The sequence below is a fragment of the Equus asinus genome, chromosome 2, assembly GCF_041296235.1.
Source record: "Equus asinus isolate D_3611 breed Donkey chromosome 2, EquAss-T2T_v2, whole genome shotgun sequence".
In the NCBI taxonomy this organism is placed as follows: domain Eukaryota; kingdom Metazoa; phylum Chordata; class Mammalia; order Perissodactyla; family Equidae; genus Equus; species Equus asinus.
The window spans coordinates 140,808,876-140,825,302 of record NC_091791.1 but is presented as its reverse complement, the minus strand read 5'-3'; the positions used below and the strand labels follow the sequence as shown (position 1 = coordinate 140,825,302).

General features: G+C 44.3%; 1 protein-coding gene across 3 annotated transcripts in view; it reads left to right on the top strand.

Annotated features, from left to right (window-relative positions):
• MYZAP (myocardial zonula adherens protein) overlaps positions 1-16,427 on the top strand; it is a 101,717-nt gene that overhangs the window by 24,444 nt on the left and 60,846 nt on the right. For all 3 annotated transcript variants that reach the window (XM_070500838.1, XM_014839448.3, XM_014839451.3), the window contains exons 3-4: positions 11,504-11,659; positions 15,170-15,262. In XM_070500838.1, coding sequence (XP_070356939.1) covers positions 11,504-11,659; positions 15,170-15,262 — 249 coding nt within the window. The remainder of the gene's footprint in view (positions 1-11,503; positions 11,660-15,169; positions 15,263-16,427) is intronic.

The window sequence follows — 16,427 nt, the reverse complement described above, 5'->3', positions numbered from 1 at the left end:
TTATGTGACTTCTGAGGTGATGTGATTAAGAGGTACACAATATTATCCATGTAACATTCATGGTAAACTTGTTTAACTAAATCTAGTAATAAGGAAACAGAAAAACCCAAAATGTGGGACATTCTCCAAAACAATTGGCCAGAACTCCTCAATAAATTCAATGTTATTTAAAAAAAACAGAGATGAGAATCTGTTGGTGATAAAGGACATCAAATGAGTGAACCTTGATTAGATCTTGGATCAAAAAATCTGTAAAAGATACATGGGGATAATTGTACAATTTTGGATATGAACCATGTATTAGATATTATTGAATAAATGTTACTTTTCTTACTTGTGATAATGGTACCTTGGTTATGTAGTTGAGCTATTTTTTCAGTTTCTCTGTAGCTTTGAACATCCTCCAAAGAAGGAGTTTGGGAGTAAAAGCTCATAATCAAACAAAGGGAGCGGGATGGTCAGCCTTCAGCCGCTGGACCCCCTATTGCTAACCAGGATTGAGTGGGGCCCTGTGTTGCTGGGGAGGTGTCCCCTTCTGCCCTCACTGCTCCCTGCCCTGTCTGTCCGTTTTGGAGCCGATCGACTGGTCAGAGAAATGGGCCTGGGCTGTGTCCAGGGGCACGTGGGTGGCTTAGCACACGGGGAAGCAGAAGGAGTACTTTTTTTCTTTGCAGGAAGATTAGCCCTGAGCTAAGATCCGCTGCCAATCCTCCTCTTTTTGCTGAGGAAGATTGGCCCTCAGCTAACATCTGTGCCCATCTTCCTCTACTTTATATGTGGGACACCTGCCACAGCATGGCTTGATAAGTGATGCGTAGGTCTGTGCCTGGGATCTGAACTGGCAGACCCTGGGCCACCAAAGCAGAGTGTGCAAACTTAACCCCTGTGCCACTGGGCCGGCCCCCAGAAGGAGTACTTTTTGAAGAGGGGCTCCAAACTGGACTGAGTGACAGGACAGGGGCCATGGTGGCTGTCCCCGTATGCAGGATAGAGGAAGTCGGGGATTGGGTCTTTTGGAGTTTGACCCATGCATCGTGCCTGGGAGATGTTTGTGAGGGTTTCTGGTGCTGACATTGGTGCTGTGAGGCGCTGAGGGGTGTGTCACCACTAAAGAAGAATCAAGTATTCCCAAAGAAAGAGGCACATGTGTTCTGTGTCAAGCAGGAGTTGGTAACTAAGTTGTGTACCAGTTTGCCTATTTGTCTTGAACAGTGCTTTTCAAACTTTTTAAAGCAATAGAACCCTCTTTTTTTTTTTTTAAATCAAAATGTCATCCTGAACCCTCATATAATCCAGGCAAAAGTGGCACTGGTGGCCAAAGGTCCTCCTGTTCTTCCTGGCATCCTCCTGTGGGTGCCTGAGAACTCCAGGGCTGTGAGGAGCACAGGGCAGAAACGTGGGGCCACAGTATGCGCAGTGATGCTCCTCACACTGGGTGGACCAGGTGTGCAGCCTGAGTGCCATCTGTGATGTGTTGGTGACTCATTGCAGAAGAATTAGCCTAGAGAGGAGGAGGGGGGAGGGGTGTTTCCCTAGGACTGAAGTCCTTGGGTGGTGGCTGCACTTGAAGGTGATGGTGGTAACTGAGGCTGTTCTGGGTGATTTTGTCACCATATCTTGGCTGCGTTCCTGGGCCTGAGTCACTGGGAGCCAGAGGCCAGGCTAGGGCCACTTCCTCTGATGTACCTTCAGTGTGGCTGCCCCTCCCTGAGACATCGTAGCCCACAAAATTGCAAGGTGCCAAGAACTCTGGATGACCCTCCCTGGTGAGATGACTCTGGTCCATTTGGAGGGAGTTTGCCACGTGCAAAGGCCGGGGGATGGGAGCTGGCTCAGATTTGGAAGCAGGAAGATATAAATGGCTTATTGGCTTCTGATGAAGCAAAGCTTCTCGGAGAATTTCCAGGGCCCTGTTAGAACTGCAGCCGACTGAGGGCAGGGCTGGGCCTTATTCTTTGACACGATCATAGAAGATGCTTAGTGTGTTTTGAGGACCTGGGATGCTACGGGACAGCTGGCCACACATAGCTGCCACTGCCAGTTGGGCCATTCTTCTGTGCACTGTTCCCAAATCACTGGGGAGAGGAATTACTCACATTGGAGGGGTGTGGCAAATGGTATATTTGGCCCAGCATCATGATGGTGTGTTTGGAGGCTTCTGGAGGCAATTACAACAGAGGCAGCGTCTTTTTCTGGAGTCATGGGTTCCTGGGGTGGATATGGGAGGCTTCCTGCTCCTTTTAGTCTTTCTCTTACAGAAGATGTCAACTGCCTGAGACTGCTTTCTGCAGGCCACAGATGAGCTCCCAAACATTTAGTTTCTCTGCTGCCCAGTTTCCTCGTCTTTAAAGCAGGCACAATAATACCTGGTTGCAATGAGTAAATGAGCTAATATAGGCAAAGGACCCCCCACGGTGTCCAGTTTGTAATGGTGATCAGAGAGGCAGTGACTAAATGCCGAATCACTTCCCTTTGAATGCCAAACCCAGTGCCCCTTGTTCTTCGCTTTTCTCCCTTGGACCCTCCTGGAGTCATTCCCCTTCCTGAAATTGCCTCTCCTCCTCCCCCTTGGGCTGTGCCTGCTGCATCTCTTTTTGATGTTATTATGTCCTCTATAAATCGGAGCATCCTCTGCTCATACCCCCAGGCCTTGCCTCCTGTCTCTGCACAGACCTTACCTGAGAGAACTCATCCTTATTCGACTTAGAGCCGGCTGTCTGGGGAGGGTACTTACCCCACATGTCAGCTCTGCTCTGCTCCTACGCAGGGCCATGTCACTTTTCAGTGTTGTCTACATGGTAGTATTTTTACATACAGAATACAGATATTGTATTAGTCTCTTACCATTATTTTAATATTTAAAAATATAAAATTTGGATCATTTACGTGAACAGATATACCCAGAAAGTTCTAGGCTGCATTAAAATTTTGAGCAGAACATAGGTACCCTATCAGAACAAGGACCCCCAGGCATCTTGCATCCCATCTCCTGATTGCCAGTGAGGAAAAGTGTCTTTCTTATACTTGTTCATCAGTGTATTTCTCTCAGGGCCATTTGGGTCCCATCTGCTTCCAGGGACCCTGATGGAGATAGCTTGGAAATGGGGCAGAGACACTGGGGGGAACACGAGGAGAGTGTGTGAGAGCTTGAGGGGAGGGGCGGGGGGGCGGGCATGTGCCCTTCACTGGAGTCTGATTCCCAGAGCAGATTCCCTCTGCTCCACTCACCTGATGTCCTCCAGAGCTAAACCCCTTCTCTCCTAGAGCGTGACCCCTCCTTCTCTAGGATAATTCATTTTTACCAGAACCTTCTTCCTCAAACAAGCTACCTGAGAGATTCAGTCCTGGGTCTTCGCCCTCTCTCCGATGAAATAGCAAATGAGGACAAAGGGTAGAAGAAGATGATGATCATATCTCTCCTTTTGATTAAAATAACTGTAAGAAAGTAAATGGCAAAATATCAGTATTTTGATTTGGTTCAGTGTGGCACCCCTGGTTGGGCTGCAGGACTCAGACCCTCTTGGCTAGTTGGCTCCTCTTGGGTGAGACTACTCAGCCAACTCAATAGTACCTCCTTTTTTTTTTTCTGTTGGTCTGCCCTCACTGGACAGGTTCACTTATTATCTCCCAAACACGTGGCACTTATTGTCTCCTCAGAACCCTTGCTAAGGCCCTCGCCCATGCCTGGAGTCTCTCCCCAGCCGTCTCGCAGTTTATCGCAGTTTATCCGAGTCTTCCCTGTCTCTCAAGGCCTTGCTGAAGGCCTGCTTCCCCCGAGACCTTCCCTGACTGCCCCATGCCTCGGTGATCATCCCCTCTGAACTGCAGCCTACCCAGGCTCCCCCGCCACGTGGTCCCCAGCCAGCTGCTGCTAAGCACTCCACATATGCGTGCACACATATTGCTGCAAAATTTGCGTACCCCATATACTTATGCATCTAAACAGACCCATAGAAATGAGGGGGTGTCTTTTTCTTTGTCTCCCTAGAGCCTTGCTCTCTGCCTCGCACATGGTAGGCACTTAGTGAATGACTGTTGGTTATGATGCCTCTGTTTCGTGTTGGTTTCCTAGGGTGGCCATAACAAAGGACCACAAACTGGGTGGCTCAAACCACACAAATTTATTGTCTCATCACTTTGGAGGCTAGAAGACTGGGATTAAGGTGTCAGCAGGGCCCATGGTCTCTCTGAGGGCTCCAGGGAAGAACCCTGCCTTTCCTCTTCCAGCTTCTCGTGGCTCTGGGCAATCCTTGGCTTGTGGCAGCATCACTCCTGTCTTCACATGGCATTCTCCCAGTGTGTGTATTTGTCCCTGGATCCAAATTTTCTGCTGTTGATAAAGATGTATATAGGATTAGGGCCTGTTAGAGCCAGTCATATAGGATTAGGGCCTACTCTGATGTCCTCATTTTAATTTGATCCTCTCTCTAAATAAGGCCAAATTTTGAGGCACTGGGGGTTAAGACTCCAACATATCTTTATTTACAGGACACAATTCGACCCATAACAAGTTTCTTTATAGACTATCACCTTAAACTGTGTTAATAACTCAGATGAATTAGCCATGGACTTTTATTTATATACTAAAAACCATTACTAATATGGGAGGGGAAATACTAATTAATTTCTGAGCACAAATTTCATGTTGAGAAGTTGATAAGTGTGGAATATAATGTTCATAAAATTGTTGAACATTAAAATTAAAATTGGTAGTAGATAATTTTGAAATTAAACCCCTGTAATTTTCAAAGAACTTCATGAACATATGTATCCATTTTCCTATCCAAATCTATATGCAATGTATTCTTAGGTGCACGTGCACTAAGAAACAGAACCAACACCAGCTATTATAGATGTATCATATTGAATTGGGGTCTTACCGCATAGTTGAACTTTAGAGAATATGATCTGAGCTGTGCTGATTCTGAGTCTGTGTGATGGTGAAATCTTTTGTAAATCGACAAAGTAGTCTGAAGTGGAAAATATTTTCAATAGCTATTAACATCCTGCCATCACAGGGGGCCTTTAGTCCCCTGTGTTTTTAAGAAAGCTGTTTCTCTCTAGGCCTTTGAGAACTCTGAGTGAGAGAGAATAGATTCATGTGTATATATGAAAAGTCAGGAACTTTCATAGCCCAGTGAAATGTTTTGAAGGAGGAAACCCTTGCCATTCTGTTTAATGGTCTCCTTTCCATTAAAAGCCCTGGATGAATAAGCCTGCTGAGTTCTTGTCCTTGGCGTGACTGTTTATACAACATCATGGGCTGTTGCCAGGTGCGGAGTGTGCTGCCATGATTCAGAGCAGGACTGGGTGAGAGTGCGCAGGACTCTGTACCTCTCAGAGATAGCTGCCCGGGAAGGATGGGAAGAGGCCTGGCTTCTAGTCCTGGCTCCCTCACTGACCTGTCACGTCATCTCTAGAGGCCTCAGTTTCCTCTTCTAACAAATGGAAATGTTAGTCTAGAGCCAGCTTTTTCCCCAATTTCTTTAGCTGTGGAACTCTTTATTCAAACGAATGTATATGTGAAAGCACCATGGGTAAACCAGTGGAAGTGCAGTGGCTCTGGTTTCAGAGAAGGTCAGGGCTGTGTGGGCTGCCCTTGCCGTCTCCGTCCACCCCTCTGCCCACAGCCTTATCAGGTCCTGAGGAGGGGCTGGGATATTGTTCACGATCCCACTGGACTGCACAGCTCTTTTCCATTTTCCTAACCTCCTGAGACTTTGTGATGCTCTCTCCGTGAAGAGAAACCAAGGCCAGTTTAGGGGTGAGCATCTAACTGTCAGAGCAAATCTGATGACTGTGTTGGGGATAGCAGAAAAACCCAAGAGGAGAGCAGTGGACAGACAGACAGAAGCATCCACACAAACATGTAGAGTTTAGTAGGAACCGAGATACTCAGAAATGTAAAGATACTATACCACTAATAATAATAGAATCTACCAGTATGCCCAGCAGCATACTAGGTGTTTCATGTCTATTACTCCACATGTTCCTTAGAATGACCTTGTGAAATTGGTGGTTATCCCCATTTTGCTGTTCGGCACCCTGAAGCCCAGGGAAGTAAATAACTTGCACAGGGCCATGCAGCTAATACATGGTGGATTTGCAATTCCAATTCAGGTCTGTGACTCAGCTGTGTTGCCATGGGAAGGTCAACTTGCACAGTTCTCCTATCAGGGGAGGTCTGTTGAGGATATTTACATTTTATCAGTCAAGGTTATCTAAGGTGTGTGCTGTACTCCCTCTGGGTTCCAGAAGAGCAGTTCCTGATTTTTTTCCCCAGACATTCTTCTCTTTTTCTGTGGGGTTGTTAGGCCTAAGCAGCTCTTGTCTGCTTAGAAGCTGAAAAGCAGTATTTTTAAGAAGTTACCTCCCTCTGCTTGGGATACTGTCATTAGAACTACACTCTCTTTGGGTTTTCTGCTTGGCTAGAAGTTTTTCTTCTCCTTCTCATCTTTAGGTATTCAAAGTGATCAGTCTTTTCCCAAGCGTGAGTTTATTTAAAAAGTGGTCTTTATTCAGTCTGTGAGGAAGACAGAAATAACAGATGTGTTAATAAGCCAAAGTTTCCATTTCTCTGAGGAGACGAGGCTGCCCATCACCTTTCTGTTTTTCTCCCAGGCTGTGGAAAGGCCCTTTACACTCAGCTGTAACATTCACTTTGTCACAAGAAGGCAAAACAATGTCAAGTGTGAGTAATGACCAGGGACCAGTAATTTGCTAAGATGGACACACAGGTCAGACAGGTCAGAGCACATTCCTGAAAGTGACGTCCTCGTCCTCGTCCTCGGCCTGCTTGTGAGATGGATAGGATGCCCAGGGGCCCAGCGCTCAGCTGCTGCCCTCTGGCTGGAAGAAGAGGTCCAAAGCAAGAAGTTTTGGAAATAACTTGGCTTCTAGTTTGCAAGTCATTCAATTCATGTTATGGTCCATCTAAGTCATATTGGCAGCTGGATGTGTGACCAGCTGCCCATCCTGGCCTCTGGGGCCAGGGCCTGGCCGTGGCAGTTTACCACTGTCAGTTTGGATTTATGTTGAACTGGGTTTCTGCTGTTATTCCCTGAGAGCCCTTCCTGACCAAGGGATTTTCTTCTTTGCACAGATCCGTCCTCAGTGTCTAGCATGACCAGATACTCCAAATATTCCGTAATAGACCCAATTCCAAAATTCCATCTTTCTTCCTTCCTTTTGAACGTATTTGTTGAGCGTCTGTTTATGCTGATTATCGCGGATAGAGCAGTGAACACAGCGGACACAGTCTCTGCCCCATAGAGCTTATTTTAAGATCATGTATTCTGATTTAGAGTTGGAAAAATATATAGTCACCTACCACTGCCTCGTATGCTAACTGTCCAAGGGCTGCAAAACCCTCATGGCAGGAATTTAGGCTGAGTTGCTGTTCTGCAGTTTTTCCTTCTTTCTGAGGCACTTGCCGCTAAATATATCTTTAGGGAAACAGCCGCAGCGTAAGCCTGTAAGTAAATTTTAAGTGAGGAGTCCCTCGCTGGGAACAGCTTAACTGAGAGATTCTGTATAGGTTTTACTGACTATGCCTGTTGTTAATTCTGTTGCATTTCACTCAGGGACTATGGGATGCCCTTTCAGTGGGTCATCTCCTTTTCCTTTCCTTGGCAATAACTTTCTTTTCATTCTATGCATTTATCAGGGCTTTTGTTTGCAAGGTGTTTTCCCTGGTATTGTTTCATGCCTAGGAGCCTTTTAAAGGCCTAGTGTACATTTTTAAAAAATTTTATTTTTTTAATGCCAAGCAGCATTATGAAGAAGTTTTAAAAAAACTTTTAATTATGGAGAATTTCAAACATATACAAAAGGAGACTGAATCAAGTGATGACTCATTGACCCTTCACCCAGCCCCAACCACCCTCAAGCCATGGTCAGTCCTGCCCGTCCACACCCACTTCCTCTACCCTGTACCCTAGATGTCATAAGTATTTAGGCATGTTTCTCTAAAAGATAAAGACTATCTCTTAATATAATCACCATGCTGTTATCATGCCTAAAAAATAATGTTTATCTTATTGGGAGATGTTCTAAAGCATATGAGAAGAGAAAAATTCAGCCACACAATGCCAAACGTATCGGCTCTTCTCTTTTTTTCCTGTGTTCTCTAGTTTTTGAACAGAAGTGTACTGACATTTTGTAAAAATGATAGCTGTCTCGGTTCCTTTGCACCGCTTCTGGACATGGAGTTTCTGATCAGGGCAAACAGCAGCTCCCTACCCCTCCATCTAAGAGGAACAAAGCTTGGTCTCTTCAGCTGGATCATATGTACATACTGGGGTAATTCCCCAGACCCTCTGCCAACTTCTCAAGCTCCTATTCATTCAGCAAATATTCATTGAGAAACTCATTGCCTGTCCATCACTGTTAGATGCCGGGGATTTTAGTGGAAGAGAAGACAAGGCCCTGGACTTCTTAGAACTTCTGTTGATAGGGGAGCAGACCTTACATGTAAAAGGATACTAATAATCACTCCATTGTGGTTGTGGTTAGTGCTGTAGAGACTTAACCAGTCTGAAGGCTCAGTGAAGACTCCCTTAAGGGAGGGGCATTTCAGCCCAGCAGTGGGCACTGCAGGCAGAGGGAATAGCCTGGGAAATGCCCTAAGGCAGGAAGGAGGTGGGCTGAGAAAGGAACAGAAAGGAGGCAGTGAGGCTGGAATGGGATGGGGGGTGAGGGGGAGATGGAGCGCAGGAGAGAAGAGCCTTCCCTTCCCAGACCCACCTCTTCCCAGTGGCCCTGGACCCGAGGGCCAGGCTCTTGGCTTCCTGGCCTCTGAGGTCTGGGCTGCCATATGGAGATGTGAGTTCCAGTTCCTCTCCCGACTCTCTGCTATTTTGAAGGCGTTGTAGTCAAGGAAAGAGCCTACATCTGGAGAGACACAGACAGGCAGTCCTATGCTGCCACCTTGAAAGAATTAATAATAGTTACACAGTAGGGTGAGTGTGAGGATTAAAGAAAATATTGTGTGATAAAATGGCTAGACAGCAAATATTTTTCCCCTTCTCTTTCTTAATAAACACTCCTTCCCTTACCCTGTCACAGCCCAGCAGCTCCTCTTGCTGCCTCGGGAATCCCCTCCTTGTGGAGTGGCCCACACTGATGGCCCTGCTCCTGGGCACAGTCCTGTGCTGGGCCCTTCCTTGTGAGTCTTTCATTCAGACCCTAACTTTTTGATAATTTTTTAGTTTTAGTTTTTTGAAAATTGGAATAAAAATTATTAATGCAGAAATAATACCTGTGTTTTTGCCAAAAAAAAAAAATTCAGCGTGTGAAAGAGCATATAGGAAAAACTGAAATTCCATTTTACTGAGGAAACTGGCGTGAACAGTTTGCATTCCATGTTTCTAGATGTATACACACAAACACATTTTTAAAACATAAAATGGGAATATGAAAATTACTGTTTTTCACTTAATGGATCTTTGATATCTTTCCATATGCGTAACGTTTAGATCCACGACCTGGAGGGCAGTGTTTCACAGAGCTCGTTGTCCTTGGTGTTATTAGTGTTTTCCTCCATCGGTGGTGGTCCTCATCTCCCTGAGTGGCAGGGACTCAGGGTCCTCTGTATCCGGGCACCTGAGCCTTTTCCTGCACGCCAGTCCACCTGTGAAAGTCTTTGCTTTGCAGAAATGCATTCACCCAAGCCTTGCATGGTCATCAGCTTGTTTTTCAGGAACTGGGTGGAGTTGTGACTGAAAGAGCATGTGTTTGTTTCCTGGTATGTGGGGAGTTTCATTAGAGCTTTTCCTCTTCCTAATAAATGTCTGGTAAATCAGGGATATTTCCTCCCAGCTTCTCCCTTCTCCGAGAGCCATGTAACAGCCCAGTCACCTAAACTTAGGTACAAGTTTTGAGAGTTGAATCAGTGCCTGTGGGAGCCAACTGTGAGGGACTCAAGTGGAAGCATTTTCTGGAAGCAAATGCAGCCCCTCACTGCCCATCGCTTCCCAAGTATGTGCAGAAGGGTGGGAAGCAATGGCTGTTTTGTTTCCTTACTTAAAACAAAAGCTAACGTTGTAAACAGAAAAACAGTACAAAAGGGTATGAAGGAAAAATTGGAAGTCATCTTGTTCTCTAGCACCCCTGCCCTACCCTGAAGTCCCCTCCTTAGAGGTCATTACTATTAATAATTTGTCATGTATCCTTCTAGACTTTCCTTTGCTTTTATAAATTTTGAATGAGTGGGAACCATAAAGTATTTATTATTCTGCCACAAATGAGTGATTTTAAAATGCAAATTATAGTTTTGTATGTCAAAAATATTTTGCGAGTGCGTGGAAGAAATTTATGCAAAGGGTTTAAAAACTGTGGGAGAGCAGAGTTGCTGTTATGGATTTCAGGCTCCTGTACTGGGATGCCCGTGGTATCAGGCCCAGGGAAAATTGGGCAGAGGCCGGTTTGTCTATGAAGTCTCAGTCCCTGGTCTGAATTTTTTTCTTGCCCCTTCCCTTCTGTGTTGTGGAGGCCCCTACTCTGTCCCCCTCCATCTCACAAAGCCTGCAGAGTGGGAAGATGTACTTAGTGTCAGACGGAATTGGGCTCGGATCTACATGTGTGACTATAAGGCAAGTTACTTACCCTCTCTGAGCTTCAGTTTCCTCAGCTTTAAAGTAGAGAGGACATCGCTAGGTCGCGGAGTGGTTGTGAAGATTAAAAGTGCTAAGGAACATTTCCAGCTTATAGTAGGTGCTAACCAAGTGGTAATTTCCTTCTGCTTCTTGAGCCTTTGTTCTATAAAGGCGTGTTCAGATTTGGACATGGTCCCCCTTCCCAAGGGTATTTGCATTTCAGTACTGATCACAACTTTAACTGAAGGAATTTAGGAGCAGGAAGATTCTTTTGGAGACATGTCACACTGCCTCTACCTGGCTTTTCAGAAATATTTTACGAATGGTCACAACAGGTCGTGTACTCACCCCACTTCCTTTCCTCAGAGCTGGCTCCAGGCTCAGTCCGAAACATAGAGGACAATTTGGCTGCCAGGTGGCTGCCCACATTCTTCTGAGTATCTCAACCTCATGCATTTCAGGCCACATCTTTAGTGATGAGGTCGAAGGCATACAGAGAACAGATCTAAGGGAAAAACAGCCGTACCAAGAATGTGAGAGTTCAGACACTTGCTCTTGTTATCAGGGACAACACAAGTCCATCTGGCACCTTTGTGAGAACTGGAAAAAGGCAGCCCCTCTGGGAAGATGGGGCTCTGCAGGTGCACTCCTAGGTGGGTCATGGGGCTTTGGTAGACATTACAGAAAGATGCTCTTCCTCCACTGTAAGTAGGCTCTGCCTATGCCAGGTGCAACTGGGTGAGCAGAGACCAGGCTGGGTTTCTGCCGGCCTCTCTTCCTGCTGCCAGGCACCTCAGTGCTGGGTACCACCTGCCTAGCCATATACAGGGGGCCCATTATTACAGCTGTTTCCACAAGGCCTTTATTAAGGAGCCATTATTCTTTTCTCTTTTCCTACCTTCTTTTAGTATCCTGACCTAAGCAATGGAGAACCGGCCAGGAAACTTCCTCAGGGCGTTGTCTATGGAGTGGTGCGAAGGTCAGATCAAAATCAGCAGAAGGAAATGGTGGTGTATGGGTGGTCCACCAATCAGCTGAAAGAAGAGATGAACTACATCAAAGATGTGAGTCATTTAAAGATTTCTTTTTCTGGTTTATACGCTTTTTGTAGCATGTAAGAGGGTGGAGTTGGAAGCATTGATGTGAATGTCATAAGGTATTTTTGAAGAATTCTTAGCGTTATCATTTTGGATAGAAATGTTTCTACATATCTTCATCATAATGTTAAGAACACAGATGTAATTCTGCAATGAGAGATAGACTGAACTTCTGCATGTTACTAAGTAAGGAGATTCAGGAGACCAAATGACTTCCTTCTTCTGTTTATGATACACGGTTTTGCTTAAGTGGTTTTGCTTATTACACTGGACACTCCTAATGCATGAATTTGGACAGCTGTAGAAATCTGGATGCATTTGACTGCAAGTAATAGAAAAGCCAACTCAAAAAGGAAATTTGTCTCGTATGGGGATAAGTCTAGGGGTAGGTGGGCTCCAGGCAGAGCACATCCAGGCTCCAGTTCCACTTCTCTGAATTTCTCTTGGTTCTGTCCTCCTTCAGCTTCAGGCTCATGGCATCATCTGAAAATACGATGGTGTCTGGAGGAAGAAGAGAGGCCGCTCCTCTCTGGTTACTTTTTAGAGACCCTCCATTAGTCTTCTCCCTCTGTCTCATTGGCCGGGACTGAGTCACGTGCTCAAATCTGTCACTGGCAAGGGGAATGGGGTGACTATGACTGGTTCACTTGGGTTGAAATGGATGCTGGGAAGTCAGCCACAATAGATTTTGTCCAACCCAGGCCAATTAATGCCATTTCTTTGTATTTAATATTAACGTTTCTTGTCTTTTTAACTACATGCTCTTTTGAGAAAATTTGGAAAATACAAAAATGTATGAAGAAGAAAACAAAATCACCCATGATTCTACCATGCAACCAGAGCAGTTGTTAACATTTTGCAGCATTTCCCTCTAAATTTTTCATTTCTTTTTATCTATCTACCTACCTGCCTGCCATCTATGTATCTATCTAGCTACATTTTTTTTTTTGGTTCTTTTGGTCTCCCTAGATTGACCAATGACCCTGTTGACCAAACTAGAGTGATTATTAGATAGGAAATGAGCTTCTCTGACACTGAGGGGCCCCAAACACTGACCTGTGGACTAGGAAGTGCTGGTGAGAAGCAGGGGCAGAGTGGGGCAGTGAAGTACCCCAAGGACCTTGGCTCAAGGTCAAGCTCTGTGTTTGCCCAGCCAAACATTTGCTCTTTCTGGGCTTGTTTTCTTATGTATAGAGTGTGTAGATTGTGACTCTGAGGTCAAAACCTCCAGCTCTGTGACTCCATTTTATTCGGTGGGTTTGTAGATAGGACAGAAAGTCATATTGTCAGCTTTTGCATGGGTTTTTGAAAAGAACATCTCTTTTCAAATATCAAAAATAATAAATGCATTGACTAACTTCTTCAATGTGTCTTGAAAGATTTGGATACTTGTATAATTATAAGAAGTAAAAAATAATCGTGTTTTGATTAAAAAATAATAATTGCTTAACAGAGAAATGAAGAAAAGCCAAAAAAGCTACACACATACACAAATGCTCAGGATATGTGTCAAATCCCCAGTCATCCTACCCTCCAAATATAGTTTTTTAACCATTCAGTGTATCTCATTCCTAATTTTCTTGTATAGGAGCAGCTTGAATATTCCTAGTTTCCTGTGTTTTTCTCATGAAAATACTTAGTCCTTCCTCATTTATATGCCCCAGGTAACATGGCACTGCTGCAGACATAAACCTTCTAAGCAGAGTGGAGAGTTGCAAATTGCCCAAGACAAAGAAAGCAGGTTCGGGCTCGTCAGGAATCAGGAATGACATGTGCCCAGGTCATAGGAGTGGTTCTGACCTGAATTACCAACCTCCACTGGGATCTGCAACTTAAAATTAATTTCCAGGTCCCACGTCTTCTAGCTGGCTTCAAATCCATCCCTGGCCTGCTCATTCCTAAGCGTGTTGATGGCATTGTTTGTCCTCTCTCGCTGTTGGTGACTCTGGCCCAGTTGGTGTCCTGCAGTGTTTGCCACCCAGCTCGAGATTCCGCTCACTCCCCACTGGTGAGCAGCACGGGAGTCAACTCAGGGCCGTGGACGAAAGCCATTCTGCCTGCCCAGAATGACAAGTTGTGCTTTTGGCCTCATTTTCCAGAAGTGTTTGTAGTTAATGGCAGGAAAGCAGACTCTGCTATTAGAATTCATCTGGGGAAGGCTTAGCATGTTGACTCACCCTGCCTACCCCGGAAATCTCCACCAATATCCAGTCACCCCTAATAAACATGCTGCCTAATTTAAACCAATGTGCTAGCTCTACAAATAGTTTCAAAATTAACTCCTTCCCTGCTGTCCCCAACATGCCTCCTGTCGTTCTATCCAGCTGCTGCCTTTGAGCCCTTCCTGTAGCAGAAGTTCCGGAGCTCCCTGGAGAGGGCGCCCTTGAGACTTCCTGTTCTGTTTGAGGATCCCTGAGCTCTTTGTCCATCCTAAGGGCACAGAAGAAGGGAGGAGGCAGGGACTGCTTGGGAGATTTTTTGTTTTTATTTAAAACAATTTTAAGGCCCTGTTACTCCTCTGGAAGTGCTAATATAGAGAGAGTATCTTAAACAGTGTTTGTGTAAACAGGTGTTCGGGGATCACCTTGACTGTGGTTATATTTCGTGTCTTGTGTATTCTTGGTGAGTACTGAGGACCTGACTTCCAAAGTTATGGGCTCTCTGGGCCCGGAGTTCCCTGCCTTACATTCCAGACTTTGGATTGCTCTTTGGCAGTCAGAGCAGGTAGGAAAAATTAGAAGTTGCTTTTGCTTTTTGGTTTTTTGGTCCTCTTAGGCACATGTTTACAGTCAACTTGTTAAATGTTTTCTACTTACAAAAATGTGTGATAAGGGGGCCGGCCCAGTGACATAGCGGTTAGTTCGTGCGCTCCACTTTAGCGGCCTGGGGTTTGCTGGTTCAGATCCCGGGCACGGACCTATGTACCACTCATCAAGCCATGCTGTGGCAGGCGTCTCACATATGAAATAGACGAAGATGGGCATAGATGTTAGCCCAGGGCCAATCTTCCTTAGCTAAAAGAGGAAGATGGGCACAGATGTTAGCTCAGGGCCAATCTTCCTTAGCTAAAAGAGGAAGATGGGCACAGATGTTAGCCCAGGGCCAATCTTCCTCAAAAAAAAAGAAAAAAGTGTGATAGGAAAAGGGGCAACTCTTGCCTGAATGTGATTTGAGCATGATAGGTGAATTTCAACAAACTAGTTTTTCTTCAAAGCTTATTATTTGGATAATTAATATTTATTAATAATTACACTTATATATAATAATATGTATTTATTGTTAGCATTATTATTTGGATAATTCCCTTGGCTTCTAATTACAAATCAGGACTGATCTTCTCTCTTAAGTTCTCAAATTGTGCTGTTGTTAAGTTGTTTTTTGTGGGACCCTTCTCTTATTAGGTTTCTTGGAGGTTTTGGAAATTTCACATGAAAACGTTATAGCTTGATCTCTAACTAGCATCTTTGTGGGCCGCAGGTGAGAGCCACTTTGGAAAAAGTAAGGAAGCGAATGTACGGAGACTATGATGAAATGAGACGGAAGATTCGACAGCTCACCCAGGAACTGTCTGTAAGTCAATAGCTCAGTGACTTGGAAATATGGAGCGATGGTAGGGCTTAGAACTCCCTCTCAGTGGCTAGTGCCTAAAGATATTTGAATTTATGATATTCTTTACGAATGGAATTGTATTTTAAATGCACTAAGGGAATTTTATCACAGAATGAAGTTTATTATTTTGTGGCAAGAGTAATCTTTACATTGAAAGCATCCCTCCAAAGTCAGGAACAAGACCAGGAAGCCAGCTGTCACCGTGATTATTTAACACTGTGCCTAAGATCCTAGCCATTGGAATTAAACAAGAGATAAATTTATGGTTATAAAAACTGTACAGGTGGATGTACAACTATCACTGTTTACAAACTATATGATTGTATACCGAGGGACCCAAGCGAATCAATGACAAGTACTGTTACAAACAGAAGAATTCTGTAAGGTGGCAGGGTGAAAAACTAATAGATGTAAAGAGATTTCAGTATCAAAAAACAATCGTTACAGCAACAAAAAACTACCAGATATCTAGGAGTAAACTTTAACAAGTGGAAAGATGTACCATGTGCTTAAAGAAATCATAAGGTGTCAGCACTATCCAAGTTAATCTACAAGTTTAATATAATCCAATAGAATACCAACAGATTTTTATTTTATGTTGTTTTTGTACAACTAGACGATTCAAGGTATACAGAAAATAAATAGGACAAGTTGGGGGCAGTTCTGGAGGAAAAAGCAATGTGGGAGATTAGCCTTATTGCTATTACTACAAACTGAAAAAGCCTTAGAGATTAAAACAGCATAGTATTGGCACATAAATAAACAGATATCAATGAAAAAAAAGCCCAGAAATGTACCGCAATATATGACAAATATAGCATCTCAAATAAAGGGAGAATATGGGCTAGTCAGTATGTGCTGTTGGTACAATTTATATGCTGTTGAGATAGACTTATACCTGGATAAATTCCAAATAGATCAAAGACTTAAGTGCTAAAAATGAGACTTAAAAGGGCCAGAAAAAAATGTGTGAATTCTTTTATACTTTTGAGGTAGGGAAGGCCTTTTCTTACTATGACACGCAATCTTAAAACCACAAAAGAAAGGGTTGATAACCTTGACTACATTAAGTGAAAAACTAGTGCTGGCAAAAACACCAAAGTCAAAGTTATATGACAAACTGGGA